This window comes from Mirounga angustirostris, unplaced genomic scaffold (genome assembly GCF_029215605.1).
Source record: "Mirounga angustirostris isolate CCGP_5_RB_7025 unplaced genomic scaffold, mMirAng1.0.hap1 SCAF_6, whole genome shotgun sequence".
Classification (NCBI taxonomy): Eukaryota; Metazoa; Chordata; class Mammalia; order Carnivora; family Phocidae; genus Mirounga; species Mirounga angustirostris.
In genome coordinates, this window is record NW_026991714.1 from 40856137 (window position 1) to 40884070 (window position 27934).

At 38.0% G+C, this 27934-nt stretch overlaps 1 protein-coding gene across 1 annotated transcript in view; it reads right to left on the minus strand.

Moving 5' to 3' along the window:
- ACBD6 (acyl-CoA binding domain containing 6) overlaps positions 1–27934 on the minus strand; it is a 218702-nt gene that overhangs the window by 12789 nt on the left and 177979 nt on the right. Inside the window, 1 exon segment of the mRNA XM_064594185.1 lies at positions 9528–9558. Within this exon segment, the coding sequence (XP_064450255.1) occupies positions 9528–9558 (31 nt within the window).

Consider the following 27934-nt stretch of genomic DNA (forward strand, 5'->3'; position numbering starts at 1 on the left):
TCCTAAAATCAAATAAAAAAATAGCTACGGAGTACCTAGTAAATAAAAAAGGTTAAACAATACTAAGTGACTAAATGGGTAAAATATGTCCAGCAGATTCCCTAGCACACAGTGTTTAATAAATGGTTATTATTATTATTACATGCCCAACTCTGCTTTGATGACCTTAAAAACTGGCAGAAGTCTAGTGACCTAGTAAAAAATCTTAATTAAAAATAAATCACTCCTAAAAAAAAGAATCACTCCTATATAACTGATTATTAATTGAACTTAAAATCTTAATTTCATGAAATATTCCTGAGTTGTCAGAATATTTTAGTTTTATATATTTGTAATGTCAAAACCTCTTAACTAATGATATTATTTTAGTGTTTAATTATTTTGATTATAATATACATGGTATTTGTTTTGTTCTTTCTGCAATGAATAATATAATCTGAGAGACAGAAATAGAGGTTGTTTTACTAGATCAATTTTGGGCAGGATTCCTGAATCAGAGATAATTTTTATTAATGTCAAAACTCTCAGTGAACAGAAATAAGAATCTAAAAGCACATGGAGGGACACAGATATGGATAAAGTACAGTTTTGAAAAATAGCCTTGACTCTCTAAGGTGACCAATGATAAAGGATTTTAATTTATTTCTATAAAAGATTATCTTCCAGAAAATAATGTCTGCTTTAAAAGGATACCAGGGCTGTAATTATTTATGAAATTATGAAAACAGGACTGGAAGTGGAATCAGGAGACCTGGACAAGTGTCTTGGCTCTGCTGCGACAACCTGTATTACCCTGTCAAGGTCACTTGGCCCCGCCCGACTTCAGCTTTTCATTTGCAAATGTAGAAAACAAGGCCTAGCTCAGACATCTGTTGGAAAGGTTAAGAGATTATGTATATGAAAACAGTACCACCACCACCTTATATCTATCTGGGTTTGGAGGGTTTTTTTGTGTGTAAACGTTTTATTAGAGTACATATAAATTAAATACTGAAGAGGACAAATTTTAAGATGAAATTATCCATATAACTAACTAGCACACAGATCAAGAATCAGATCATTAGGGCGCCTGGGTGGCTCAGTTGTTAAGCGTCTGCCCTCGGCTCAGGTCGTGATCCCGGGGTCCTGGGATCGAGCCCTAGGTCGTGGGGTCCTGGGATCGAGCCCCGCATCGGGCTCCCTGCTCAGCGGGAAGCCTGCTTCTCCCTCTCCCACTCCCCCTGCTTGTGTCCCCTCTCTCGCTGTGTCTCTCTCTGTCAAATGAATAAATAAAAAAATCTTAAAAAAAAGATTTTATTTCTTTATTTGAAAGAGAGAGAGACAGAGACAGCAACAGACAGCAGGAACGAGCACTAGCTGGGAGGAGAGGGAGAAGCACGATTTGCGCTTAGCAGGGAGCCTGACATGGGGCCGAAGGCAGGTGATCAACCAACTGAGCCACCCAGGAGCCCCAATTTTTTTTTTAAACTGAGGGTGTAGCCCTTTGAGTGTCCTGGTTTATGTGCAGGGTCTGAGTTCCAATGCCTCATTATTTCTCATTCAGGAAGCATCATTTCCAGGGTTTGGTGCCATTGAAACCCAAGCCCATAGTTTTCCCAGTTTAGATGCAGCGTTAGCTCACACAATTACCATTATGGTTGTCTCATCCTTGCATATTGGGTGGGAGTTCAAGACACCTAAAGTCTGGGGACATCCCTTCACCTTTAAAAGAGGATTTTTGGTGTATTTTATCTAGCAAATAGTAGGTGCTCAAAAACAGTTGTTGAATGAATGAAATTAATTAAGTAATTAATTAAGAAAGTAAGTCATATTCACAGTACTAATAGAGCCTATGATATTGTGATTTAAAATAATTTAAAATTAATTTTCAGACAAATTTATCAATTAACACTCAATGTCTCTTCCATATATATAAATAATCTCCAAATAGAGAAGTTATAAAAGGGCTTCTAGGAAAACCTTTTTATCCTATGCTTGTATTCTAGCCCTGCATTCCTCTTCCCTCAGGCAACCAACACTGGCTTTTCATGTAGGCTTCCAGAGATGTCTTACGCAGTGACTAGCAAATACGTGCAGATATCTTTATGGTGGCACACTATATTCACTGTTCTGCACCTTAATCCTTTCACTTAATGATGTATATTAGAGATTTTTTCCATATTAGTACATAAATAAAATATAGCTTACTTTGAAGCCAGTCAGGAAGACCTTTGGAAAATTCCAATCCTGTTGCTATCTAGAAATGCATTTTGCATACGTCAAGCTTCAACGGACACATTCCCACCTCCACAGAGGCATTCACCCCTAATGGTTAACTAGGGGTGACAGAGTGACTCGTCTACATTCTCAAGGGCGCATTCAGTCTGGCTTAGCTGTTTCTACAGTTTCTGGATGAGAAATGGAAGGGAAGCTCAACACACACCATAGAGAAGATGCTAGAAATATCTGAATGAGTGGATGAAACAAGAAATGAAGGGATGTAAGTCAGAAGTGAGTTAGCAGAGCACGTGGATACACTAGCAGCGTTGTCTCTCTAAGCAGAGCAATGAACTCTGGACCTCATGGCAAATATTCTGGAGCAAAAAGAAGTTTGCTTTTTGAAATCAGACAACAGAAAAAAGGGGTAGCCCTGAATTTTGCACTGAAAGCCTCATAATCATTGTGAATTTTCTTCTTTCCCCTTTCTGATTATCTGTGATTGTCTGACTTATGCCTGGTTGTCCCACATTGCCATCACAACTGTGGATGTGGCTAAGAAAGGTTTCTTTCTGGGTCGAAAATCAGGGTTTAGAATAGCCAGCTCTTGGTGATATTAGAGGAGCTAAATGACAGAATTATCACATAAACGTGTTTGAGGAGTGAGCGATGAGTACTGTGGAAGGGATTTGCTTTTCTCTCGTTTCCTAGGAAATCTAGAGATGTGGGTTTGAATTTCCGGCTTCCTTGGTTAAGTTTATCTTTGAGTTTTGGTTTCCTAAAATAGGGAAACCAAAGCCCTATTTTTAAAAAAATTATTTAGTTATTTATTTGAGAGAGTGAGAGTGCGCGTGTGCATGCACAAGCAGGGAGGTGCAGAGGGAGAGGGAGAGAGAGAATCTCAAGCAGACTCCTTGCTGAGTGTGGAGCATGACGTGGGGCTTGATCTCATGACCCTGAGATTATGATCTGAGCTAAAAATCAAGAGTCAGATGCTTAACCAACTGAGCCACCCAGGTGCCCCAACAAGCCCTATTTTAGAGGGCTGCTTATAGAAGGAGCCTAGAGATTACTTTCCCTGTATACTGCATTGTGTATGTACATTTTTAATGGTACACCTTTCAAAGGCATTTGATAACATAAAATATGTATATATGTATATAGGTGTGTATATATATGTATATGTAATTTTAATCAAATATTTTAAGTATGGTATATAGAGGAATATAAAGGCTAATAAAATAAATTTTTTTATTTATTACAATAAATGCTTCTTAATCATGTCTCATTACATACATGTCCAGGAGTATTTCTAGGTTATATAAACAGAAGTGGAATTGTTGGCTTGTAGGGTATGTGTACCTTCAGTTTCACTAGATTTTGCCAAAGTGATCTCCAAAGTGGTTATGACAGTTGACACTCCCATCAGCAAAGTATGAGTGTTCTTGTTGCTCCACATTCTAATACTAATATTTGTAGATGTTTACTTGTTGCCAAACTGACCAGTGTCAAGTTATATCTAAATGTTATAATCTGCATTCTCTGATTATTGTTGGGAGACAGTTCTCCAAGGGACTCTTCATGATTCCGCATCTCTTGAGAACAAAGGTAATGACAGCTTCTGTTTCAGACTCTTTTCAAGGATGTTTGTATAGTCAACAGCCTTGGACAACAGAGGTAGTGTTTCCTTCCAGAGTAGAGGGTAGGTTTCTTTACTGTCCAGTATAATAAAGATAACATGTTCTCCCGGGCCACAGCTGGGCAGGTTTGCTTGCAGCTCATTATAAAAGACTAGCGCTCCCTATGCTTAGGATTCCTTTTTTTTTTTTTTTTAAGATTTTATTTATTTATTTGAGAGAGAGCAAGCTCGAGCATGAGTGGGGGGCGGGAATGAAGAGGCAGAGGGAGAAGCAGACTCCCACTGAGCAGGGAGCCCAATGTGGGGCTCAATCCCATGACCCTGGGACCCTGAGTGGAAGGTAGACAGACACTTAACCGACTGAGCCACCCAGGTGCCCCAAAGCTTAGGATTCCTAAGATATGATACACTATGTGTGTAGTATCTACCTGGACTTCTCTGCTTAGCTCCTATGGGACTCAAAATGAAATGACACAAACATAAAGCTCATGCTGCTTGCTGTGCTGTGAATAATAGTCTTGTGTTTTTTGCCAGAATCCATGAAACTGTGTTAGGCTAACTTGTTAGTCTGTAAGCAGGGTATAATCCCAGATTGCTCATAGTTCTTGACAGTTATGAGTGGGGTTGAACATCTTTTCTTGCTGTTTATTTGATATTTGGCTCTTCCCATCTGTGAACTATCCATTTTTGGGGGTCTTTTTTTCTATTTGATTGTCTTCCTTATTGGCTGGGTAGATGTTCTTGATATATTCTGAATAATGATCTTATGCAGATTATTTGCATTTTAAATATCTTCTCCCAGTCTGTGCCTTGCATTTTTACTTTGCTCACACTATCTTTTGTTTAATAGAAGTTTAAAATTTTTAATGTACTTATCGTAATTTAAATTATGATTTGTATTTTTGAATGTTTTCTTAAGAAACCCTTCCTTACCCTATTCATTTAAAAGTCTGTAATTTTGCTTTTGTTTACATATGCATTTGATTCAGTTAAAATTGATTTATGTGTATGGGGTGCATTATTCGGTTATCTACTGTTGTATAACAAACCACTCAAAATCTAGTGGCTTAAATACAACAATGTATTATTTTTCATGATCCTGTGGGTTGACCAGCTGGTTCTTTTGCTTCAAAGAACTAATTTTTAGTTTGTTGATTTTTTCTATTGTTTTTCTATTCTCTATTTCACTTTTTTCTACTCTAATCTCTATTATTCTTTGTTTTCTTTTGGCTTTGTTTGCTCTTCTTTCTCCAGTGTCTTAAAGTGGAAGATTAAGTTAGTTACTGATTTGAGATTTTTTTTCTTTCTTAACAAAAGCATTTACAGCTACAAATTTCTCTGTAAGCACTACTTTAGCTGCACTCCATAAGTTTTGGCATGTGTTATCTTCATTTTCATTCATCTCAAAGTATTTTCTGATTTCTCTTTTAATTTCCTCCTCCTTGACCCACTTGTTATTTAATAGTAAGTTTAGTAGTTTCCTAATATTTGTGAGTTTTCAAGCCTTGATATCTAATTTCATTCCACTGTGGTTGGAGAACATACATTGTATTATTATTTCTATTCTTTTAAATTTATTGAGGTTGTTTCATGGCCTTCATATTGTGTATCCTGAAGAATGCTCTATGTGCACCTGAAACTTATATATATTCTGTTGTCATCGGATGGAGCGTTTCATAGATGTCTTTTAGATCTTGTTGGTTTATAGTGTTGTTCAGGTCTTCCATTTCCTTGTTTACCTGCTGTTTAGCTGTCCTACCCATTATTGAAAGTGGGGTGCTGGAATCTCCCACTATTATTTTTGAATCGTCTATTTTGAGTTTTTTCCTAAGTGGTTGCTCTAGGGTTTACCACATAAGCGTTTTACCTTCAGCTTCAGATTTATACTCAGCTTAATTCCAGTGATATGTAGAAACATTACTCCCTTATATTTCTATGGCATCTTCCCTCTTTTGGTGGTAGTATTGTTATACCTGTTACATCTACTAATGTTACAAATCCAACAAGACATTATTACAATTACTTTAACATCTGTAGTCACTTCCTTAACCCATTATAACTTTGTCCTCATCCATCTCCTTTGGGCTGTTATTGGCAAATATATTATACTTCTATATGTTATGGGCCCAATAATACATTATATACATACTATTTTAGACATTACTTTTTAAAATCAGTTAAGGAAAGAAAGGAGAAAAGTATGCATTTATACTGCCTTTTATAACTACATAATTGTATTTATGGGTGCTCTTTTGTTTTTTTCATATGGATTTGAATTACTTTTTGGGTCATTTGCTTTTAGTCTGAATCTTTTCCTTTAGTATTTCTTGTCAGTCTGCTAGCAACAAATTCTCTGTCTTTGTTATCTGGGAAAGACTTTATTCCATCTTCATTTTTGAAAGATAGCTTTGCCAGATACAGATTCCTTACTTCTATAAATAGATATTCAAGGTCAGAACACAGTGGGATAACATATTGAAAGTGCTCAAAGGAAACCACTCAACTGGGCCATAAATTGTCCTACAAACCAACCCAATCAAATTGTGGCTTCTTTAAAGGTCAGTGTTTGATATTTGTTCTTACTCATGAAGGCTCCTCCCAGATGTAGTATTCTCCCATCCTCCCCACTATTCTTGAGAGTACCCTTAGCCTTGAACTTCTCCAGGCTCTGCTGCAAATGAGGTCAGTTCCTTTGGGAAGAGATTAGGAGCTGTTTTAGTCTGCTTCTCCCCCCAGGCAAAATCTCTGAGCCAGATTCTGGAGCTGGGAGTGTGGACAACAGCAAGCTTCTCTTTGAGTGACACCCTTCCCCCCCTGCTTTAGGGGTTGGTGCTTGGTGGCAGTACGCGGGGAGCCTAGTTTGCCTCTCCTGGCATGGAGCCACTACCCTGCAAGCCCAGGTAAGGGTGATCAGGGCTTCAGCATTGTCAGAGTACCCCATCCAAGCCTCCATTTCATGGGGGGATGCTGGACAGAATGAAGGAGCCTCCATCTCTTGACTGCACTTACCCAGGACTTAGGTCTTTATATTTATTTTCTACCTTTTATACTAATGTTTAAGAATGTAATTTAAAAAAACTGATCTTGTATTCAGCATCTTTGCTAAACTGTATTAGTTTTAATAATTTGACTGTAGAGTCTCTTGAATTTCTATGTAGCTACTTATTTTGAGATTAATGATGATTTTGTTTCTTTTTATCCATCCCATGTACTTTTTAGTTCTTTTGCTTTTCTTTCTGTGTAGTCTAGGATTCCAATATAATATTAAAGAAACTTAGTTTTGGGAGGCATCCTTTTCTCTTTTCTCATTCCTGTTTCTAAAGGAAATGCTTCAAACATTTCACCTTTAGTAATATTTGCGCTAGGTTTTTGACATATAATTTAATCAGGCCATAGAAGTTTCCTTGCATATCTAGTTTATTAAGAGTTTTTATCATAAACAATCATATTAGCTAACATTTACTGAGTACCTACAAGGTGTTGGACATTGTCCTAAGCACTTTACATAGATTAGCCTATTATATGTTTATAACATATCTCTGAGGTTATTATTCCTATCTCACCATAAGTAAACAGGTTCACTGAAGTTAAATAATCTGTCCAAGTTCAGTAGTAGAACTAGAATTTGAACCCGGAAGTTTGGCTTAAGAGCCTGGGGTCTTAACTACTTTTCTGTATTACATCTTTATATTGCATTCTGTATTGAATTTCCTCAATTGCTTTTTCTACATCTGATTTGTCCAAATGGTTTTTCAACTAATTTACTAATGTGGCAAACTACACTAATAAATGTTTAAACTGTTAAATCCTTTGAATTTCTAGGATAAATTCAACTTAAATCACATCTTTATAAAAAATACATTGATAGATTTCATTTGCTAATATTTTACTTAGGATTTTTACATATATGTTCAAAAGTGAGACTGACTCACAATTTTCCTTTTTTTGCTGGTTTTGGTACCCACGTTATACTAGCTAAACTCATAAATGAGTTGGGGCATGCATTTGGTGATATTTAATCTTCATTACTGGGCTGATAAACATAGTTAGCATCAACAGCTAGCTAGCCCAATAGTTTAGACTCCTGGACAACTTAGTGAGGTTTCTGACACCCAAGCAAATGCTAATAAGCAGTGGACATCTGGGGCATCTGGGTCATTTATTACTGAATGGTGGTCCAGGATGGCCAAAACTGGCAAAAGAGCTTAATGTATCCTGTCTCCTAAAGTCTGAAGGTAGTTGATCCTTAATCTGATTTAAATATTGATGGTTGTCTTTTACTCAACCACATTCACACCCAAATAGAATAAAAGTAAGGACACTTTACTAAGTGCTTTATTTACAAAATACTTCAGTATTTTTATCTCACTGAATTTACCCAGTATTCTTTAAGAGCCACACTATGTCCATCTTACAGATTATCCTCTATTTTATAGATTAGTTAGGTGAAGATTACTCAACTAAGCTAATCAGTAAGTGAAATGAGTTAAAAAATCAAACCTATTTTTCTTTGCTTCAATTACATCAAGAAAGTATTTCCTGTAGAAGAGACTGGAGCTCCTACAGTGATGATGATTAGCATCTCAGTTGTCACTGACAGTAACAAGAATGAAATAATGAATTTTCAAAGGGGGACTGGAGGAGCCTCCATTTCTGCTGATGGTACTGAAAGGCTCAATTTACTATGAATGTTCCCATAATAATTTTAACATATCTCCAACTGTAGAGGTTATTAATCTATTTTTAAACAAAAATGACTGTATTTCTGCTAGTGACCATTTTCCTTTTTAAATTTGTTTTTATATTATTTCTTAAAATTCAAGTATAATTAACAACAGTGTTATACTAGTTTCAGATATACAATATAATGGTTCAATAATACTATACATTTCTCAAGTGATCATCAAGATAAGTATAGCCTTAATCTCCTTTACCCATTTCACCAACCCCCACGCCCCCACTCACCTCCCCTCTGGCAACCACCAGTTTGTTCTCTGGTTTTTTTTTTAAAGCAGGCTCTAAGCCTAGCATGGAGCCCAACATGGGGCTTGAACTCACAATCCTGAGATCAAGACCTGAGCTGAGATCAAGAGTTGGACACAACCGACTGAGGCACCCAGGTGCCCCTGGTTCTCTGTACAAGAGTCTGGCTCTTTTTTCCTTTGTTCGTTTGTTTCCTAAATTCTTAATTCCTTAAATGAGTGAAATCATGTGGCATTTGTCTTTCTCTGACTGACTTATTTCACTTAGCATTATACCCTTTAGGTTCATCTGTGTTGCTGCAAATAGCAAGATTTCATTCTTCTTTTGTGGCTGAGCAGTATTTCCTAGTGTATATGTGTATATATGTCTATTTTATCCATTTATCTTCTTTATCCATTCATCTATCAATGGACACTTGGGTTGCTTCCGTATCTTGGTGATTATAAATAATGCTGCAATACACATAGGGGTGCACATTTTTTTGAATTAGTGTTTTTGTTTTCTTTGGGTAAATATACAGTAGTGGAATTACTGGATCAAATGGTAATTCTATTTTTAATTTTTTGAGGAGCTTCCATACGGTTTTCCACAGTGGCTGCACCAACTGACCAGGCATTTTTCTAAGCACTACACAGGGTTGGACAAAGCTGAAATAAACAAATAGAGAAAACTTTCTAATATGATTATTAATAATTTGGAAACATCTTACCATAATGTAGAGCTGTCTGACCTTCATTATCCTGTAAAAGAAACAAATAACACATTTTAGAAGTCTACGTTATTGCAAAAGTATGAAAGTACATAAGCTATAGCAAATATATCTGATATACCACAGCTCTACAGGTTTATCAGAAACAGTTCTTTGAGCCTCCAGTAACATCTGAGCAAGCTCTACTGTGGAGAACAGGAGGCTGCTGAATGGTAACTTGTGTACACAGATGCTACAGCAGAGTCCCAGGAAAACCAGCCTGCAGGTACTAAACCAAAGGGAACCTCTTAACGTGTGGTCGTCTGATTACCCAATTGGAGGCAAAAAAACCCCTGACACTGTATATCCTTTATCTTGGTTAGTATTTTAATGTTTTTTCTAAGTTTATAGCCAAATTTATCTAAGAAGTCTGTGATTTTTCATAGAAGTTAATAGCTTTTGGGGCGCCTGGGTGGCTCAGTCAGTTAAGTGTCTGCCTTCGGCGCAGGTCATGATCCCAGAGTCCTGGGATGGAGCCCCACGTTGGGCTCCCTGCTCGGTGGGGAGTCTGCTTCTCCCTCCCCCTCTGCCTCTGCTTTTGCCCCTCCCTCCACTTATGCTTGCGCTCTCTGTCTCACAAATAAATAAAATCTAAAAAAAAGTTAGTAGCTTTTTAATTCCCTTTCAAATGGTCACAAATTCCAGGCTCATGATATTATCAAATATTACCAGATCAAATATCATAAAGAAACATGATTTCAAAGCACACAAAGTCCTAGAAGTTTTTTGTTTTTGTTTTTGTTTTTAAGATTTTATTTATTTATTTGACAGAGAGAGACACAGCGAGAGAGGGAACACAAACAGGGGGAGTGGGAGAGGGAGAAGCAGGCTTCCCGCCGAGCAGGGAGCCCGATGCGGGGCTCGATCCCAGGACCCCGGGATCATGACCTGAGCCGAAGGCAGACACTTAACGACTGAGCCACCCAGGCGCCCCAAGTCCTAGAAGTTAAGAAACTTAAAAGTTCTCACAGATAACTCTAATAGCTCAGTTAATTTTTTTATTCTTTTAAAACCAAGATATTCTAACTATATATACTAATTATAGCACACATAAGTACCTTTTAGCAATGCTGCCTCTTAAGTTGAGAGCAGGTGATCATATTAATAAGCAACAAATAAATCAGGATTAAGTACAAGTAAGAAGTAGAATTTAGTAGTTAATTTGATATTCACTTAGTAATATGCACAGCCACTATTGTGACCCTGGTAATTAAAAATAAATGCTTAATTATTGTGAATAAGTGGGAAAGGGTGATATTATGACCTAATCAACTATTCCTGGGCACACCATACCTACTTTCCTCACTTCTTAGAAGTTGAATGTGGGGGTTGATTCCCAGAACTTTTGGCTATGGTTCTCTCTCTTTAATCCCCTAGGAAGTTTCCTGCCATAGGAAACTTCTTTTCTGATTCAGACAAGTAGTAAGAAAAAGTCATTCCTTAAGGGCTTTTAAACACCTAGAGAAAGTTTACAGGGGTGACATTTGGGGGGGGGGGTAGGGAGACAACCTTGAGGCAATATAGCTTAATTAAACTGTTTTCCTACCAGAGAATAGGAATTCTTGTTGGATTTGGGGGTGAGGTGTGAGGAAGTGAGTGGAGATCTGAAAGAAGTAATTCTGAGGGACCTTGGGCAGACTTGGCTGAAGTGTAACAGTGGTTAAGTCTGGGATGCCCATAGAGGATCATTAGGATAGTAAACTCTAAGGGAAGTAAAAGATGGAAAGCAACACTAAGAAGTCAGGAAGATAAAATATTTTTGTCTCCTTTAAAAAAAATTTTAATTGAAGTATAGTTGACATACAATGTATTAGTTTCAAGTGTACTATACTTAGTGATTCAACAATCATATATGTTACAAAATGCCCGTTTCTTTTTTGTCTTTTTTAATATAGCCCCCACCTTGCTCCCTTCTCCCCTTTGCCTTGCCCTGCTCTTGAGGTTAAGGACAGGTAGGGGAATGGAACAGAGGCAGCTACACAGTAAACAGGTTCCAAGTGACGTTTATGGTGGGCAGCACAACAATGGGATGTTGCACTCCAGAGTATTCTGACTTGCCTGGCTACAACCAAAAACAATTTAGAAATAACAAGAAGTGCCCATTACAGCCTTAGACTCATATCTACTTTGCCCATTTCCAATGTTAATCAGAAAAAGTGTATGTAGTGTGTCTATATGTGCTTATACATTCACATGCATGCATGTGATCAGTTTATACATTCGTGTTTATGGTTTAAATGTTCAGCAATAGAAAGCAATTTCAGAAAGGGCTTAATCTATTGCAATTTTGGACTTAGGCATCCATCATGCAAAGTTGTATTTTCCACAATTATCTATATTTAGGAAGTGTAGTTCTCTTCCTATTTGTGCGTAACTTTCTTCTTTAATCACCCTATTTATATATGTGTGTATATATATATATATATATATATATATATATATATATATATATATATATATATATATATATATTCAAAGTTCGGTTTCTTTTAACCTCCCTCCCTCCCTCCCTCCCTTTCTTCCCTCCTTTTTTTAAAGCAGGCTCCACACCCAGCATGGAGCCCAATGCGGGGCTTGAACTCATGACCCTGAGATCAAGACCTGAGCTGAGATCAAGAGTCCAGATGTTTAATGGACTGAGCCACCAGGTGCCCCAGTTTTAATTTCTATTTGTTTATCTTCATTAGGGAGGTGAAAACAATTTTTTTTAAAGATTTTATTTATTTATCAGAGAGAGAGAGAGAGAGCACAAGCAGGGGGAGTGGTAGGCAGAGGGAGAAGCAGGCTCCCTGCTGAGCAAGGAGCCCAATGCGGGACTCGATCCCAGGACCCCAGGATCATAACCTGAGCCGAAGGCAGACGCTTAACCAACTGAGCCACCCAGGCATCCCTGGAAACAATTTCTTTTAATCACTTTTACCAATGAATACTAAATTTGCATCTCCAGCCCCATTTCTAGTTAATTAAAAATATTTACTGAGCTCCTATTATGTCCCAGTTACTATTCTAGGGACTGGAAACACAGAGGTCAGTAAGAGAGAAAAGGTCCCTCATGTTATAAATCTTACATTCTACTGGTAGGGGAAGTAATAAGCAAATGAGTATATTTAATAACAGGCAGTGATGTGCTCTGAAAAAACAACAACAAAGCAGAATAAGGGTCTAGAGTGATGTGGGGTACTGTTTTAGATAGAGAGGACAAAGAAGGACTCTATGAGAAGGTATGTTTACACAGAGAACTGGGGAAGATTCTAGGGCAGCCATGTAACCCAAGCTGAGCAAACCATAGCATCCATCATTGTCCTGGTCTGAAAAGCCAAGCCAAGCCAATCAGAGTTTTTGCTCAGGATTTTGAAATATGGAACTAGGGGGATAGAAGCATGTGTACAGAGAAAGTTCTTTCCTCTATAATCAATAGAAAAATGGTATAGTGAAATAAGACAGACACAGACGGACAAATATTGTGTTCTTTCACTTACATGAAGTACTTAGAGTAGTCAAACTCACAAAGACAGAAAAATAGAAGAGTGGTACAGGGGCTCGGGGAAGGGAGGAATGGGGAGCTTTGTTAATGGGGACAGAGTTTCAGTTTGGGATGGTGAAAAAGTTCTGGAGGTAGATAGTGGTCATGGCCGCACAATGTGAATGTGTTTACGCCTCTGCACTATACACTTGGTTAAAATGATTTATTTTCTATTGTATTTTACCACAGTTAAAGAAAAGCAAATTAAAAAAAAAAAAAGCACAAGCAAACGATGTGAGCCAAAACTGCAAGTGGCAACATTCTCCACCTCTTGGAGAAAACATCTGCAGTAGGAAAGAGCGAAGTATTCACAAAGAAATGTAGTGGTCAGAGATGGAGAGAAAATGAGTCTCTGATTCCTATCATTCCAACTATATCCTTGCCCTTCTTGGTTAGGTGAGCCAACAACAAAATACTCCCTAGACAAATGTTGATCTTTTTGTCACTTGCAAATAAGAGTCCTAACATAGAATGCAAAGCAATTTATGACCTGAGTCTTCCTCCCAATTCCTCCTCCCATTTTGGTGACTGCCAGCTCCCAATAAGAAGACCTGTCTGGACTCCCACAACTGTAAATGCTCTTCCCTCTGCTTGAAAACCATCTTCTGATCTTTTATAGATACTATCTTGCTCTTTTCTCATGTTTTAAAATGCAACTTTGACATATTTGAGCATTTTAAATAGACTTGTTTTATAGTCCCTATATTTATTTGAGATCGGGGAAGAGATGGGTGATGGCTACATGTGATGTTTGTTGTGCTGCCTGAGATCTGCTTATTGTTGATTGATTCCTGTGTACTTTATAATTTTGGACTGTAAGTTTACTTTAAGTGGATTTTTGGGGGGGGGCTCTGGGTGGCATTTTCTCTTTTCTTTTTTTTCCATTTATTTTTAAAATTTAATTTTATTTAAATTCAATTAATTATGATATAGTGTGTTATTAGTTTCAGAGGTAGAGTTCAGTGATTCATCAGTTGCATATAACACCCAGTGTTCATCACATCATGTGCCCTCCTCAATGCCCATCACCCAGTTACCCCATCCCCCCACCCATCTCCCCTCCAGCAACCCTGTTTATTTCCTGTAGTTAAGAATCTCTAATGGTTTGGGCGCCTGGGTGGCTCAGTTGGTTGGGCGACTGCCTTCGGCTCAGGTCATGATCCTGGAGTCCCGGGATCGAGTCCCGCATCGGACTCCCTGCTCGGCGGGGGGTCTGCTTCTCCCTCTGCCCTCTTCCCTCTCGTGCTCTCTGTCTCTCATTCTCTCTCAAATAAATAAATAAAATCTTTAAAAAAAAAAAAAAGAATCTCTAATGGTTTGTCTCCTTCTCTGATTTCGTCTTATTTTATTTTTCCCTCCCTTCTCCTCTCATCCTCTGCTTTCTTTCTTAAATTCCACATATGTGTGAAATCACATAGTAATTGTCTTTCACTGACTGACTTAATTTGCTTAGCATAATACCCTCTAGCTCCATCCATGTCGTTGCAAATGGTAAGATTTCATTTTTTTCTGGGGCGCCTGGGTGGCTCAGATGGTTAAGTGTCTGCCTTAGGCTCAGGTCATGATCTCCAGGTCCTGGGATTGAGCCCCATGTAGGGCTCCCTGCTCAGCAGGGAGTCTGCTTCTCTCTCTTCCACTCCCCACTGCTCCTGTTCTCTCTCTCTCTCTCTGTATCTCTCTGTCTCAAATGAATAAATAAAAAATTCTTTTAAAAAAAAAAGATTTCATTTTTTTTCTGACGGCTGAGTAACATCCCATTGTGTGTGTGTGGGTATATATACACACACACACACACACACCACCTCTTCGTTATCCATTCGTTATCCATTCATCTGTCAATGGACATCTGGGCTCTTTCCATAGTTTGGCTACGGTGGACACTGCTGCTATAAACATTGGGGTACAGGTGCCCCTTCGGATCACTGTTTGAATTTTTTGGGTAAATACCTAGTAGTGTAATTGCTGGGTCTTAGAGTAGCTCTATTTTCAACTTTTTGAGGAACCTCCATACTGTTTTCCAGAGTGGCTGCATCAGCTGGCATTCCCACCAACAGTGTAAGAGGGTTCCCCTTTCTCCGCATCCTCGCCAACATATGTTGTTTCCTGACTTGTTAATTTTAGCCATTCTGACTGGTGTCAGGTGGTATCTCATTGTGGTTTTAATTTGTATTTCCCTGATGCCAAGTGATGTGGAGCATTTTTTCATGTGTCTGTTGGCCATTTGTATGTCTTCTTTGGAGACATGTCTGTTCATGTCTTCTGCCCATTTTTTGACTGGATTATTTGTTTTTTTGGGGTTGAGTTTGGTAAGTCCTTTATAGATCTTGGATACTAGCCCTTTATGTGATAAGACATTTGCAAATATCTTCTCCCATTTTGTAGGTTGTCTTTTGGTTTTGTTGACGGTTTCCTTTGCTGTGCAAAAGCTTTTTATCTTGATGAAGTCCCAATAGTTCATTTTCGCTTTTGTCTTCCTTGCCTTTGGAGACGTGTCTAGCAAGAAGTTGCTGCAGCCGAGGTCAAAGAGGTTGCTGCCTGTGTTCTCCTCTAGGATTTTGATGGATTCCTATCTCACACTTAGGTCTTTTATCCATTTTGAGTCTATTTTTGTGTATGGTGTAAGGAAATGGTCCGGTTTCATTCTTCTGCATGTGGCTGTCCAATTTTCCCAACACCATTTGTTGAAGCGACTGTCTTTTTCCACTGGATATACTTTCCTGCTTTGTCCCAGATTAGTTGACCACAGAGTTGAGGGGCCATTTCTGGGTTCTCTATTCTGTTCCACTGATCTATGTGTCTGTTTTTGTGCCAGTACCATACTGTCTTGATGTTTACAGCTTTGTAATACAGCTTGAAATCCAGAATTGTGACGCTAACAGCTTTGATTTTCTTTTCTAAGTGGGGTTTTAAGTATGAAAAATTCTGTGCTGTGTTCACTGGATTGAGGGTCTGTCCCTCCAGAATGATTTTGCTTTTGTTTCTGCCGGGTACCACAAAGATACTATCAGTCTCTATGTTAATTTCTTAGCTTGAGGATTTTGAACAATTAGTTGGTATAAATTTTTTTTTAAGATTTTTATTTATTTATTTGACAGAGAGAGATACAACGAGAGAGGGAACACAAGGAGGGGGAGTGGGAGAGGGAGAAGCAGGCTTCCCACTGAGCAGGGAGCCCGATGCGGGGCTCGATCCCAGGACCCTGGGATCATGATCTGAGCCGAAGGCAGATGCTTAATGACTGAGCCACCCAGGCGCCCCAAGTTGGTGTAAATTTTAAAAGGGCAAACCTTTCTCCCACTCCTGGGCCTGGAACTCAGGCCAAGACAAACTCTCTACGTTAACTTTGCATTGGTAGGCAGATTATTTTAGTCTACCTTTTCCCTGATGGTAGTTGGTGTTCTTTCAGATCTCTATCTCATTGGTATTGAGACCGGCAAATCCTTTCAGGGCAGCCCAGTGTTGGTTTAAACTTACCACTTTCTTTTTAAGGCTTTTTAAAGTTTTTTAAAGTTTTAAGACTTACAATTTTGTTTCTTAGCTGTGTTTGTTTGAGCTGTTGGAGAATTACCTTGTTTTTTCATAAGCTCTGCTATGTATTTAAAGGGATGCTTGTTATATTTTATTTTGCATTGCTGTGTGTTTTGTGGTGGGAGAATTTTCAGATTATTTAGTCTGGAATCTTGTAGGAAAAGGAAATCCCTTAACCTTTAAGACACAGTTCAGCTTCTTCAGGAAACTTCCCCAACTCCTCAGGTGGGGTTAGGTGCCCCTTTTTCTACTACTGGGCAGAGCATACTATATGTACTTACCTGTCTCTTCACTAAGATGGTAAACTTCTTGCAGGCAAGTACTATGTCTTTTACCCAGTGCCTATCACAGTATCTTGCATATAGTGTATGCTCAATAAATGTTCATGAAATGAGAGAATGAAAGTATTACTTTAATCTTTTCCTCATTCGTTTATTCTTTAATTTCTTGACCTAACTTTTTTATTTTACCTGAATTAAAAAAAATCTCCACATAATTCCTGTAGTGTAAAGTATAACATCAGTATTGTCATGCAATGAGGGACTAAACAATGATGAACAGGAGACTCAGTTTACAGTTAACTAAGTGCTAAATGACTACTATATTCAGTTTGATTTCTAGATTCTTTTTCTTCTATATGTGCACGCAGCAAATTGGTCTCTCTTGAATTTATACAGATTATTTCTCTCCCCACATGTATTCTGCACTAATCTTTTCTTACTTTATTTTGATCATGTCTCCATTTTATTAATTATTTGTTTAAGGACTTAGTTTTCTTCTATCTCCAGATTGGGTACCCTATCAAATATAAGAAATATATTTAATTTTACCAAATGAAGTATTAATGAAAATATTAAATATTTTGTTCAGAACTGATATACAGGAAACTTTATTTATTTTATCCCTTTAACATTAAGCCACTGATAACACTACTGTTTCCTGTGCATAAAACTCTATAGCCAAGTTGATTTTTTTCCTACTGTTAAAGGCAGTTTATCAAATTGAATTAAGAGCCATATTTCTAACATATTTACAGCTAACATCATATTCAATGGTGAAAAACTGATAGCTTTTCCTCTAAGATCTGGAATAAGACAAAGAGGTCCATGTTCACCATTTTATTCAACATAGTACTAGAAGTCCTAGCTGCGGCAATCAGACAAGAAAGAGAAATAAAAAACATCCAAACTGGTAAGGAAAAAGTGAAACTGTCACTATTTGCAGATGATACAACATTATATATAGAAAAACATAAAGACTCAGGCGCTGGGTGGCTCAGTTGGTTAAGCAACTGCCTTTGGCTCAGGTCATGATACTGGAGTCCCAGGATCAAGTCCCACATTGGGCTCCCTACTCAGCAGGGGGTCTGCTTCTCCCTCTGACCCTCTTCCCTCTTGTGCTCTCTGTCTCTCATTCTCTCTCTCTCAAATAAATAAATAAAATCTTTAAAAAAAAAAAAAAGGAAAACGTAAAGACTCTACCAAAAACTATTAGAACTGATAAATGAATTCAGTAAAGTTGCAGGATACAAAATTAATATACACAAATCTGTTGCATTTCTATACACTAATAATGAAGCAGCACAAAGAGAAATTAAGAAAGCAATCCCATTAATAATTGTACCAAAAGGATAAAATACCTAGGAATAAACTTAACCAAGGAGGTGAAAGATCTATACTCTGAAAACCATAAAACACTGATGAAAGAAATTGAGGACAACACAAACAAATGAAAAGATATTCCATGTTCATGGACTGGAAGAACCAATATTGTTAAAATGTCTATACTACTCAAAGCAATCTACAGATTCAATGCAATCCTTATCAAAATAATAAGAGCATTTTTTTTTAACAGAATGAGAACAAATAATTCTAAAATTTGTATGGAACTACAAAAAAGTCTGAAGAGCCAAAGCAATCTTCAGAAAGAAGAACAAAGCTGAAGGTATCATAATCCCAGATTTCAAGATATACTACAAAGCTGTAGTAACCAAAACAGTATGGAGTGGCACAAAAACAGACATATAGATCAGAGGAACAGAATAGAGAGCCCAGACATAAACTCATGCTTATATGGTCAATTAATCTCTCACAAAGGAGGCAAGAATATACAATAGTCTTTGATAAATGGTGCTGGGAAAACTGGACAGCTACATGCAAAAGAATGAAACTGGACCACTTTCTTACACCATAAATAAAAATAAACAAAATGGGCTAAACAACTAAATGTGAGACCTGAAACCATAAAACTCCCAGAGGAAAACACAGGCAGTAATTTCTCTGACATCAGCCTTAGCAATATTTCTCTAGATAGGTCTCCTGAGGCAAGGGAAACAAAGTCAAAAACAAACTACTGGGACTACATCAAAATAAAAAGCTTCTACACAGGAAAGGAAACCATCTACAAAACGAAGTGGCAACCTACTGAATTTAGGAGAAGATATTTGCAAATGATATATCCAATAAGGGATTAATATCCAAAAAAGTTATGGAATGAGTAAGACAGGAATAAAAGGTACAGTATAGGGAATATAGTCAATGACATTGTTATATCATTGTAGGTGGCAGACAGATGGCAGCTACAGTTGTGGTGAGCATAGAATAACATACAGAGAAGCTGAATCACTATCTTGTACACCTGAAACTAATGTAACATTGTGTGTCAACTGTACTCAAAAACAAATAAACAAAAAAACTCCAACCCTTTGTTGGAAAATAAAAGAGTAGGGTTTTTTTTGTTTTGTTTTGTTTTGTTTTTTAAAAGAACTTATACAACTCAATCCCCTGAAAACAAATAATCCAATTAAAATGGACAGAGGACCTTTGGAAAAGACATACAGATGGCCAACTGACACATGAAAAAGATGCTCAACATCACTGATCATCAGGAAAATGCAAATCAAAAACCACAAGAAGGGGTGTCTAGGTGGCTCAGTAGGTTAAACGTCCAACTCTTGATTCTGGCTCAGGTCATGATCTCAGGGTTGTGAGATCGAGCCCCATGTCAGGTTCTGCACTCAGCACAGAGTCTGCTTAAGATTCTCTCCCTCTCCCTCTGCCCCTGCTCACAATCTCTCTCTCTCTAAAAAATATAAAACAAAAAATAAAAATAAATTTAAAAAATTTAAAAACCCCACGATAAGATATCATCTTACACCTGTCAGAATGGCTAGAATAAAAAAGACAAGAAATAACAAGTGTTGACAAAGATGTGGAGAAAAAGGAACCCTCATGCACTGTTGGTGGAAATGTAAATTGGTGTGGCCCCTGTGGAAAACAGTATGGAGGTTCCTCAAAAAATTAAAAATAGAAATACCATATGATCCAGTAATACCACTACTGGTATTTACCCAAAGAAAATGAAAACACTGATTTGAAAAGATATATGCACCCCTGTGTTTTTGCAACATTATTTATAGAAGCCAAGATAGGGAAGCAACTCATGTGTCCATTGACAGATGAATGGATAAAGAAGATATAGTATATACATACATACATACATGCATACATACATATTAGGGAATATTACTCAGCCATAAAAAGAATGAGATCTTGCCATTTGTGACAACATGGATGGACCTAGAGGGTATTATGCTAAGTGAAATAAAGAAAGACAGATACAATATGATTTCACTTATACGTGGAATCTAAAAAACAAAACAAACAAGCAATCAAAGAAACAAACAAAAAACCAGACTCTTAAATACGGAGAACTGATGGTTGCCAGAAGGGAGGGGAACGTGTGAAATAGATAAGGAAGATTAAGGGGTATAAACTTCCAGTTATAAAAAAAATAAGTCATGGAGATGAAAAGTACAGCATAGGGAATGCAATAAAAAAAGATGTAAATTTACAGGCACAGAAATAACATGCTTCCTAGATGCTCTCTGTGAGCAGAAAATTCTGAGTATTACTGGATTTCTATTTTTGTGACCATAGTGATATTGATACTCTAATTCAGTTCAGACTTGATCTATCATCTCTACCAATGTTAGTTCTAAAGATACAGCAGTAAGGCAGCACGAACCATTAAAACCATAATAACAGAGCTACACAGAGGGGATAGATTTTCCCATGTGGCTAATGAGAGATTTTGTTCTTATCCAGTAATGTGATATTTAAAATATGAATTTTATTTTAAAAATAGTATTTCAAGTGAATGCATGATAAGGGAGGCACACAAGAAAATTAGTTGTGAAAAATTAGAAGTAGTGATAAAAATTATTAATTAGTAATTTAATTTTGGGTAATTTTTATATTATTTCTAAGCCTGGAATGTACTGCCTCTCTCCTTATGAGATCTGTGACTCTGTAATAGAATATGATTAAAAGTAATCTCACAATTTAGAATTTTGAAAATGTATTTTATGATTATTTTTCTAAGAATTTTTCTAGATACATGAATTAAACCTTCACTTGAAGGTTATAGGCATACTCCTTTCTTCCTTGGGGGAAAAAAAGTAGGTACAATAATATTTCATGTAACTGGTATCTTTACAGAGTGTAAAACCTGTCAGGAGGTTTTTCAAATAATTGGAATATTACCCTTTGAGGATACAAACATTAAAACCACCACCCCTAGAAGAGAGGAAAAAATAAAACAAGATGAAATCAGAGAGGGAGACAAACCATGAGAGACTTTTAACCATAGGAAACAAAATGAGGGCTGCTGGAGGGGAGGGAGTAAGGGGATGGGGTAACTGGGTGATGGGCACTGGGGAGGACATGTGATGTAATAAGCACTGGGTGTTATGTAAGGCTGATGAATCACAGACCTGTACCTCTGAAACCAATAATATATGTTAATTAATTGACTTAAAAAAAATAAAAATAAATAAAAATAAAAACACCACCCCTATAAACCTTTTAAAGTATCTTACATCTCCTTATCACTCTGCATGGAGAACATGGAAGTAAGTGAACCTTCTCTTGAATCAGAGTTATCATTATAAATGGATGATGGCCCTCGATGTCTGGCAGCAAGTAAACATCTGGGAATATGAGTAAACAAAAACATCCTGTTTTTTAAGAAACTTAAGCATAGTTGATACATAATATCAGTTTCAGGTGTACAGAATAGTGATTCGATATTTATATACATTATGAATGTTTATCACAAATGAAGTGCAGTCACCACACAATGCTATTACAATATTATTGACTATTCTTCATGCTGAACTCTTCATCCCTGTGACTTATTTATTTTAAAACCAGAAGTCTGTACCTCTTAATCCCCTTTACCTAGTTCACTCATTCTCCCCAACCTCTCTCCCCTCTGGCAACCACCAGCTTGTTCTCTGTGTCTATACATCTGTTTCTGTTTTGTTTCTTCACTTGTTTTTTTAGATTCCACACGAGTGAAATCATATGGTATTTATCTTTCTCTGTCTGACTTATTTCACGTAGTGTAATATCCTCTAGGTCCATCCCTGTTGTTGCATTTGGCAGGATTTCCTTCTTTCTCATGGCTAAATAATATTCCACTACACATATATACCACATCTTCTTTATCTATGTATGTATCGATGGACACTTAAGTTGTTTCCCTATCACGGCTATTGTAAATAATGCTGCAGTAAACAAAGGGGTGCATATATCTTTTCAAATTAGTGAAAAAACATCATTTATTATACATGCTATAATATAAATGATGCCTTCATAGGACATGAAGGTATAGAAAGTTATTTGTCTTCCATTAAATGACCCCAGACTACTTTTGCTTTTCATTGATTTTTACTTTAGTCTTTTTTTTTTTTTACAGCTTTTCCTCATCACAGGATTATCAAATATTCTTCATTACTGACAACATGCCTAAACTCCTAACACTGTCTACTTCTGCTGAGGGCTGGTAATCAGATCAGTAAGTTCTTCAAGTGGTGTCTAAAATTACGAAACAGTCTGAGTGATGGACTAGGATGGTCTTACAACATGATCTGTAGTAAGCTTTGTCACAGATCTGTTTATTTTACCTTGAGTGTTGGGCTACATTCTCTCGGTTAGTGATTTTCACTGTATGTGTATTTTTTACACTCTGGAAGCTTTGTTCGCAGGGAATCTGGAGTGGCAAGTAATTGAGGCAAACAGAAAGCTCTGGCTGAGAAGGGGACCAACCTGGAGCCCCTGAACACTTGGCACCAGTTACCAGCACCGTCACCAGAAGGGGCCCCCACATGTGGAGCTTGAAAGTCACTTCCTAGAGACCTGAGGATGATGGGTTAACGAGCCTCTGGAGAAGTCAGATGTCACTGTTTGACTTGCTTTCTTTCTGTCTCTGGACACTTGTCTAATCCTCCACAAAATTGTGGAACGTGACAAGAAAATGACTGAGAGGAGAGCAATCAAAGGCAGAGTGTACTGATTACTCATCCCTCTTAAGGCAAACGTGCGGACTCACATCTACACAAATGTTCTCGAGAACAGGTCTGTTTTCGGAACTGAAGCTGAGATCACTGCACTAACTTCAGAATGTTAGGGAAAGTGCTAGAGAGAGGGACTGGAGTAAAAGAGGCACAGTGTGAGTGAGTGGCTGAAACCAGGGAACGGATAATGTATCTGCCGCGTCCACAAGGTGGTCCTCTTAGGTTCACCTAAGATGCAGACTCCTAAAGCTACCCCTGAGCACACCTGGCTTCGGTGTATTCAGGACTGCAGACAGAAACCATTCAGAACTTGCCAGCAGGGCAGTGTCAGATGGAGGCCTCGCAGTAATTCACGTGACAGCTTGCCTAGCCATCCAGAAGTTATCTTTTCTCTAGGAGATACAGCTCAGGTGAGAGGAGAAGAAATCCATACAAGCGGATGTGGAATCTACCCAGACTTAGAAGCCCTGCTGCTTTATAGGAGGCACCGTATCTTGTAACAACAGCTTCTAGGGTCCCACAATGGATACGCCAATTATATGAAACTCAGGACAGTCCAAAGTGCAGTGCCCCCATCAAATATTTATCACTCCATTGCAGTTCCTCCCAGTCCAGGTGTAATTTACCAGTCAGAAGTTCATTTTTATATGTGATGTTGCCTAGTAATAGAACTGACATCTTTCACCTCATCAGGTTCCTCGGGGAACTTAGACATTTTTACCTGAGGCCAGCTTTTCATCCAGCAGGGGAAACTGTAGTAAATATCACCATATGGTACTAAATTTAGCCAGAATTCCCATCGAGAAGTTTAATTTGAAATACTTTTTGGATCTCAAAGGACTTGGTCAACTCTTACTATGTCACTTTCACCATGAGAACTTCTTTCAGGGCATGTGTTCTCCCTTCCTATTTTTATTTTCTTTTTGCCTAAATTCTTTGAATACCTAGGTGGATTGGGCTACAGTTTTACTATATCTGGTGTTTAAATCAGGAGGATCTGATAGGATAATACTAAATAATGCTAAAACAATACTAGTAATGCTAAAGCATATCTGGAAGAATAAATGCATGAGCATACTTAAGAAAATGGGGGCCTAGCAATTCTACTTCTGGAAATTTATCCCCTGAGAAACATGGTCCCATCCGCAAGTGTTCATGTTAATAAATGACATGTCTTTTGGGTCTACTGTTCATCTAGCTTCTCGAGCCAGAAATGTGAGGTCCATCCTTGCCTTCTCTTTTCCTTATCTTTATATAGCTAATCAATCAGCAACTCCTTCTGGTTCTACTTCCAAAATACACATCTTCATTCCTCTTCATCCTCATGGCCTACCCACCCCCCATCATATATTGAAGTCCCAATTCCCAGCACCCCAGACTGATCTTATTCAGAAAAAGGCTGGAGTTACGCATCTATATACACCAAGGAAGGCCAAGGATTGCTGGCAAACACTAGAAGCTTGAAGAGGCAAGGAAGGATTCTCCCCCATAGGTTTCAGAAGAAGAACGGCCCTACTAACAATAAATACCTATTTTTTTTAAGCCACCTGGTTTGTAGCACTTTGTTATGGCAATTCTAGCAAACTAATGCTCCACTTCGGTCCAGTCCTCCATCACTTCTTACTGGGACTAATGCAGTGCCTTCATATTTGTGCTCCTGCCTCCTCCCACTGCTGACCCACTGCGGTCTATTCCTCACACAGCAGAGAGAGTGACCTTTTCAAAAGTTAAATTAGATCTCATCACCACCTTGGTTTAACATCCTTCAGTAGTTTTCCATTGCTCTTAGAATAAAGTAAAAAACTCTTATCATGACCTATTTCTTAAACTTTCTGGTCTCAAGGCCCTTGTATAGTAAGCCTTCAAAATTACTGAGGACTTTAAAGACTTTTTTGTTTATGTGGTTTAAATCTGTCAATATCTACCATATTAGAAATTAAAATTGACAAATTTAAAAATCATTACTTTTTACTAGAAGTAACTAAATTTTTTATTTTTATTTATTTTTAATTTTTAGAGAGAGAATACGAGTAGGTGGGGGGAGGTGCAGAGGGAGAGAGAGACTCTCAAGACCCTGAGATCATGACCTGAGCTGAAATCGAAAGTTGGACGCTTAACTGACTGAGCCACCTGGGTGCCCCAGAAGTAACTTAATTTTTTAAGTGAGAATATATTTTCTGAAAAAGAAGAAAACATAGTGAGAAGAGTGACAGTGTTTTACATTTTTGCAAATCTCCTTAATGCCTGACTAAATAGAAAATAACTGGACGTTCCTATCTCATTCAGCATTCAGTCTATAATGATACCATGTCACGAGGCCTCTGGAAAATGCCACTACATGCTCATGAGTGAGTGAGTGTAAAAAAGGTCAAATACTGTCTTACCGTTATGAATATAGTTTTGAAAAGATCAGGACTCCCAGGGGTTCCCATTCCCTACTTTGAGAACCACTGGGCCTAGGAAACCCTGCATAATTTAGTCCTGCCTAACTTTTTTTTTTTAATTTTATTATGTTAGTCACCATACAATATATCATTAGTTTTTGATGTGGTGATCCACGATCCATTGTTTTCGTATAACACCCAGTGCTCCATGCAGTACATGCCCTCCTTAATACCCATCACTGGGCTAACCAATCCCCCCTCCCCCCTCCCCTCTAAAACCCTGTTTATTTCTCAGAGTCCATAGTCTCATGGTTCATCTCTCCCTCCAATTCCCCACCCCCCTCATTTTTCCCTTCCTTCTCCTAATGTCCTCCATGCTATTCCTTATGTTCCACAAATAAGTGAAACCATAAGATAATTGACTTTCTCTGCTTGACTTACTTCACTTAGCATAATCTCCTCCAGTCCCATCCATGTTGATGTAAAAGTTGGGTATTCATCCTTTCTGATGGCTGAATCATATTCCATTGTATATGTGGACCACATCTTCTTTATCCATTCATCTGTTGAAGGGCATCTCGGCTCTTTCCACAGTTTGGCTATTGCGGACATTGCTGCTATGAACATTGGGGTGCATATGGCCCTTCTTTTCACTACATCTGTGTCTTTGGGGTAAATACCCAGGAGTGCAATTGCTGGGTCATAGGGTAGCTCTATTTTTAAATTTTTGAGGAATCTCCACACTGTTTTCCAAAGTGGCTGTACCAACTTGCATTCCCACCAACAGTGTAAGAGGGTTCCCCTTTCTCCACAACCTCTCCAACATTTGTTGTTTCTTTCCCGTCCATTTTGGCCATTCTAACTGGTGTAAGGTGGTATCTCAATGTGGTCTTGATTTGGATTTCCCTGATGGCTAATGATGATGAACATTTTTTCATGTGTCTGTTAGCCATTTGTATGTCTTCTTCAGAGAAGTGTCTTTTCATATCTTCTGCCCACTTTTTGACTTGATTATTTGTTTTTTGGGTGTTGAGTTTGAGAAGTTCTTTATAGATCTTGGATACCAGCCCTTTATCTGTAGTGTCATTTGCAAATATCTTCTCCCATTCTGTGGGTTGCCTCTTTGTTTTGTTGACTGTTTCCTTTGCTGTGCAGAAGCTTTTTATCTTGATGAAGTCCCAAAAGTTCATTTTTGCTTTTGTTTCACTAGCTTTTGGAGATGTACCTTGAAAAAAGTTGCTGTGGGCAATGTCAAAGACGTTACTGCCTATGTTCTCCTCTAGGATTTTGATGGATTCCTGTTTCACATTGAGGTCTTTCATCCACTTTGAGTTTATCTTTGTGAATGGTGTTAGAGAATGGTCGAGTTTCATTCTTCTGCATGTTAGTCCTGACTAACTTTCTAATCTGATCTCATAAATGCTGTTCTTCCTGCTCTCCACGTGGCTGGATCCTTTCTCATCCTTCAAGTCCCAGCCTCTCTTTCATCCATGTAGAGAAAGTCTTCCTTCACTACTGTTGTTATTCTTCAGTTCAATTCCCTGGTTGTTTCTTTCATAGCACTTATTACAATTTATAGTTTAAAAACACATTTATCTGTCTTTTCATTGGATTATGGGCTCTATAAGGATAGGACCCTTGTCTGACTTTTTGACTGTTATATCCCTAGTACCTAGGACAGTATCTGGCACACAGTAAGAACTGTCATTTTACTGAGTGAATGAATAAATGAATCATGGATCTGTACAAATATTTATCTGCCAAGGATGTTGCTACTTACATTCATTAATTAACAGATATTTGCTGAGAACCTATTATGTGCCAGGCACTGTTCTAAGTGCAGGAAATAAAAACAGACAAAAATCTCCATCCTAGTTTTGGAAGAGGGGATACAGAAAATAAACTAAGGAAGTAAAATACACAATATGTTAGATGATAATACATGATGTAGAGAAAAATAAAGCAGGAAAAGACAGGGGATGCTGAAGGCAGTGTAGAATGGATTTCAGTTTAAAATAAGGTAGTCAACACAGGCCTTACTGGAAAAATTATGGGGGGTGGTGGTGGTGGTGAAAAACCTGAAAATGGTGAAAGAACAAGCTGTATGAATATCTGGGGGGAAAGCAATAGAGGGAGCAAGATGAGCAAGTACAAAGGTCCTGAAATGGTCCTGTGCTGGCATGTTTCAGCAACTAAAAAGAGGCCAGTGTGTGATACCAGCAGACGGAGCAAGTTAGATCAGTAACAGGAAATGAGGTGTGAGAGGTAACAGAGGGCCAGATGGCGTAGGGCCTTGTGGGCCTTTATAAGGATTCTAGCTTTTATTGTGAATTCGATAAGAGGTCACTGGAGGGTTTTAAGCAGAGGAGTAACTTGACTTCACTTATGAGCTAAGAGGATTACCCTGGCTGCTAGGTTGAGAATAGACTGAAGGGAAATGGGAAGACCAGACAGGAAGCTTATTTTAACCAGCTGGGTAAGAAATGAGGGGGACTTGGGCCAAAGTGTTAGCAGAAGGCAAGGTGAGAAGTGGTCAGATTCTGGTCATATTATGAAGATAGAAGGGATAGGATTT